We start from the raw sequence: 5,177 nt of genomic DNA on the forward strand, positions 1-5,177 counted from the left end.
GACAGCCTGAAAATACTTTGAACTGCTTTTGATGATGGTTTAGTGTAACAAAAGAGCCTTCCTTAATTTGGGTTTGCCTTTTCAACCTGCAGTACAAAATTGGGTGATAACTTCATAAACTTACCTATACTAACACATATGACAGCTTTTATGAAAAAGGTTTATTTTATAATGTTTAAATCTGCAAGTCTCTGAGTACTCAAGTGCTATGAAAAAATGCAACATGCACTTTATATGTGGCTTTAATTATCTGCAATGCATGTCACTTTTATTGAGGATGTTCCCAGGTGCCCATGTGCTGTGTTGCCTGGAAGTTCCCCAGGGGGGATCACTGGCAATCACTCCTGGTGAAAGAAAGCCTGCTCTATGGGGCAGGTTCGTTTGGACTGGGGATCTGAACAGGGCACTCAGAGGCAGTAAGCGTTACAAGTTCAGAAAAAAGATTTGGCTTAAAATGTCACCTAATTCTCCAATGCCTTGAGCCACCAGTAATTGCTTACTTCTCAACACACAGCTGCCAAACTGTTTTATTACTAGACTGTTACAATCCACAGAGGTAGCATTTACTTACCTTTCCCAAGCGAAAAAAATGCCCAGAGCAGTACCTAGCAAAGAATCAGGCAAAGTGTATTCCTCTAAAAGAGCTTTACCTTCCCGAACTGCCATAAAATATTAACTGTGTTAACAGAAAAATTAATCTCATTTTTCTCACCACTGTTAATATTTTTTTCAGGCTGCTGAAAACAAGAGCCGTAACCTTAAACCCACGGTATGCAAGAATGTTTTCATGGACTGCCATCTGTCGTTAGCGTACCTGTCTCTACACTATGTGCTGGGGTTTCTATACCAGCAGCAAGCACAGCCCTTCCAAGAGGCCTGTTAAAAGTGCATGAAGTTGGAAGAGCTGCTTTAACTCACACATGCTCTGCCTGAGGCAGCATACAATGAGATTCTAACAATTTGGCTTGCAATTGCGACAACAGGCAAACTAGTGGTGGTTTTTTCTCCCACTTAATTCACTTCAGTAGTAAGTTTGTACCTTTAGTTAGACCTTAGCCAGAGCATTCATCTTCTAAACCAGCAGTGGGTTTACAGCAAAACATCCATGTGCATATCACAAACTTCACATATATTCATACTATAAAAGACCATGTCAGTGCATGAATACATTTACAAATACTGCCCTACTTATTTAGACAGCTGCTTCAGAATAGTACATTTAGTTAACAGTTTGCGTATATGTAAGCTATAAATTTGAGTCCAAAATCTGATCAGTTAGCACCTTGTTCCCTAAATCTGTATTATAAAAAATAGAGCATAACGTTTCAGAAGCTGGCAGGCAAGTTCAATTTGCCTGTCATTTGAGTAAGGGGTGATCATGGTGTGCTGGAGAGCAATCCTAAAGCAGTCAGGCACACAGTGACAAAAGAAGCTAAACCCAACATTCAGGCTAAAGGCATTCAAACCTATGTGCATGCCTTGTCTGAAAGGGAATCTCTGGCCTTGGATATACATGGTAATTCAGTAGATCTAGGCCAATTCCTAGGTCTCTTAATTCTTCCACAATCTTCTGCTCTCTTAAGCTCTGCGCCTGTAGCTCATCTGCCCAGCAGAGCCAATTAAGTTCCTTTCTCTCCTGCCTATTTCACTTGCCAGATCTATAGGCAGATATGTTCCTATGTACATACTACCACACAAGCTCATTACTGTTTTGGGCTTGGCATCACTTGAACGTGACTTAAATGTTTCTAGATCTAAGCTGACCAACTATACAACAGCTTTTACTTGTATGCTGAGCTGATCCACCCCAGTTTCTTCACAGCTTTCCCACATGGCCTTTCTTCCTGAACCCAGTTTGTTACTGAATATGTACACGAAACTTCTGGCTTAGCTCCAACTGTTAATTATTCAGAAATCAAATTATATCAAATAATTCCGTAACATTGATTTACAATCAAATAAGAAATATTTGCACAAATGAAATAATTATACTAACAACCTGTAAAACCTACGGACTGAATTAAGAAATCAAAACTTCTCAGATGAAATTACGACATTAAACATATAATTTAAACATCTGCAAGGTATCAAATTATTATTTCCCCTATAACAACTCATCTTTTTGTCCTAGTTACGAGTGCCATTTTGATGGTATGATGACAAAGTAACTACACCAGCAAGTCTGAACACAACTTGAGAATAACAAATGTTACTTCAGCAAATAAACCTACTGAAGCTTCCCCAGCCATGCGGTACAAAGCAGTGTTAGAGCAGATCACCAAATGCGCATGCTATCAAAGTTCCACACCTGCTTGCAAGAGAGATGGCACAGTTCTGAATGTCCTCACTGGGATTATACTTGCAACTGTGATTTTGTGTGTGTGTTAGAACTGGTCCAAACACAAGGCTTGATACTGAAGCACCAGACACGAAAGTGAGCCTTTCATACTTGAAATCATGTGGACAAAATTCCAAAAGGCCAGAAGTTTTTGGTTTCCTTAAAGAGGAAGGATCTCAGCAATACACTTAACTTCTATATTCAAAAACTTAGAAAGGCACAGCAGTCAGTAGTTTGTTGCATCCACAAAAACGTAAGTTTATTTGCATATCCAAATACAGGACATTTAAGTGAAAAAGCTCGTAATTTAAATAACAAGTTCACTTGCTATTTAAAACTGCAGTCTTAATAATGACAGTTTTACTCCCCAAACGTTAAAGAACTTGAGGCCTCTTTCTGTTCTTTATGCAACTGTTTTGCCCTGTTTTTCAAATCCTCTGCCTTAGCATCATTCTTCTCTATGCCATCTCCCAGTCTGTACATTCGACTGGCATTGGCACAAGCCCACACGTGCCCCAGCTCACACCCTTTCAGCGAGTATTTCAAAGCATTGCTCATGTCCTTAGGGATCCCAGGTGCTCCTTGGAGGTATATTACACTGAGGTTGAAGCAGCTAGGGGCAAAATTGCCATCACAGGCTTTTGTGTAATAGTCTCTAGCGCCAACAGGGTCGGGCTTACCATCATTTACTCTCCCATCATGGGCCAACAGCCCAACGCTATGACACGCATTTACTGACTTCTTCCCACCTTTCTCACATGACTTCGTAAAAGAGTTGTACGCAGCTTTCAAATCTGGGTCGAGTCCACCTGTCAGCCAAGAAACCAAAAGATTACTGTAAGGACATGCTAAACCAGATAGAAGCGCTCTGCTTTGCGGCATGCCTCCCAGTGTTGGGAAACAGCATCCCTCACTTTAGATGCTACAGTAAAAATTTTGGACTTCTAAGGCACTATCATTGTCTCAGACAGGTTTTCCTAACATCTTCAAGTTAGAAAACCCTCCTCCACTCCCCAGTAATCACAACAGCTTATGCAGACAAAAAAAAAAAAAAAATCCCAAACCCACTAAACATTCTTTCCGCTACTACATCTACGGATTTCTTAACAGCTTACACTAGGCAAAGTGTTCTTTTGCCACTATACCTCCAGTGAGGTTACTACTAGTTTTGAACTACAGTAAAAGTAAAAATAGTAAGTTCCTTTATTATTGTAATTTGGAAGAAGCCTCACTGATGTAACTGCTTCCCGTTACTGTACCAGCAGATACATTTTGGACAGACTTGCAGCCCACTTATATAAGCAGTGTTACCAGTCTAAGTTTATTTCTTCCTTACTTTCTCTAAAAAAGAACAGCAAGATGACAAGAAATCCAAACTTTAAGAACAGAACACACAGCAACATTCAGCACTGGATATACTTACTGCTTATACAGATGTAATTATAAGAAAAGTAATACATGTGGCTAACCTAAGGTGACTCCTCAGAAGGAAGCAGTGTAAGGTTTTCCAACTTTTCCCAGCTTTTATTACGTTGCCATAAAAGGGGCAGGACAGGCGGTTCCTCCTTGCAGGTCAGGAGGACACGCAGATGTTCGGCACCATGCAAACGCTGTGCTTCCTCAAAGGCACCACCCGCCCCCCCGCGTCAAGGTGCCCCTGCACAGAGGGGTTCACACGCTGCTGGCAGGGCCACCACAGCCCGGCACCCTCCGTGCTGCGGGTGATGAACCCGCGACACCCCCGCCACGGCGCCGGCGCAGCGTGAGGGGCAGCGGGGGGGGACTGGGGCAACTGGAGGCCCGAGGGCAGGAACGGGAGCCCGGGCACGGCGGATAAGCCGAGGCAGCCACGCGGAGGCCAGGCCTAGCCCACCTTTGCCGATGGCCTGGTAAGCGCCCAGCTTGTAGCAGCTCTCGCTGTGCCCGTACGCGTCGCAATTGTCGCGCAGCACCCGCGCCGCCGCCGCGAAGTCTTTCTTCACGGCGTCCAGGTAGTCGGCGAGCAGCTGGCAGCCTGCAAGGCACCGGTGAAGGGGCTGAGGCTCCCGCCGGCCCCGGGGCAGCGGGCAGGGGGCTCACGGCGGGGCCGCTTACCCTCCGGGTCCTTCTCCTTGAAGCACTGGTAGCTGTACTCGACGTGCAGGTTCTGCAGGTAGGCCCGCACCTCCTCCTCATCCTCGAAGTTGACGAGCCCTGCCATGCCGGAGCCGCCCGCGCCGCCCCGCAGGGCCGCCCGCGAGCGCCCAGCTATCGATGCGGCGCCTCCTGCGAGCGCCGAGCGACCGATGCGGCCCCGCCCACCGGCCCCGGCTCCGCCCACGCCCGGCCCCGCGTCCGCCCGCGCAGCCTCACGGCTCCCTCCCGGCGCCGCGGGCCGGCAGCAATAAGCAGCAATACTTTTCTAGCACTTTGCTCTCAGAGTTTCGCAGTGCCGGACACCTATTTCCGAGGTCCCATTGAAGACAACCGAATCCCGACGCGGAGCCGTTACCGTACGCGTTAAGACGCCCCGCAGGGCCCCGAAGCCAGGGCTGCGTTACCCCGCCTTCCTACCTCATGTTGTGCTCTCGGATTAACGGCTAAAATAATTTTCAACTCGACTTTAGGACGGGGGAGTTCCTGCCAGTCGCTATTCAGTCAGCAATCGCTCCTTTTTGCAGTACAACAGAGCTTTCAGGTGCTTTTTGGGGAGAGGGAACCCTGGGGACTGGTAAGTGATCAACACACACAACAAACCCTAGTTCTCTAGTTACAGATGACCTTAAACCAGGTGTGGTGTTAGGATACTCAGGCAAAACAGGTCACTATCCAATTCCAGCAGTTTTGAGTACGAACTGAA

At 46.2% G+C, this 5,177-nt stretch overlaps 1 protein-coding gene across 1 annotated transcript; it reads right to left on the reverse strand.

Annotated features, from left to right (window-relative positions):
• Nucleotides 1-2,571: 2,571 nt before the first annotated feature.
• On the reverse strand, nucleotides 2,572-4,632 carry LOC101917203 (cytochrome c oxidase assembly factor 7). The gene is made up of 3 exons (XM_013294616.3): nucleotides 4,433-4,632; nucleotides 4,212-4,352; nucleotides 2,572-3,147 (listed from the first exon to the last, which is right to left on the reverse strand). The coding sequence occupies exons 1-3, from the start codon at nucleotides 4,536-4,538 to the stop codon at nucleotides 2,699-2,701; spliced, it is 696 nt and encodes a 231-aa protein (XP_013150070.2). The 5' UTR covers nucleotides 4,539-4,632; the 3' UTR covers nucleotides 2,572-2,698.
• Nucleotides 4,633-5,177: the final 545 nt, after the last annotated feature.

The sequence above is a fragment of the Falco peregrinus genome, chromosome 10 (genome assembly GCF_023634155.1).
Source record: "Falco peregrinus isolate bFalPer1 chromosome 10, bFalPer1.pri, whole genome shotgun sequence".
In the NCBI taxonomy this organism is placed as follows: Eukaryota; Metazoa; Chordata; class Aves; order Falconiformes; family Falconidae; genus Falco; species Falco peregrinus.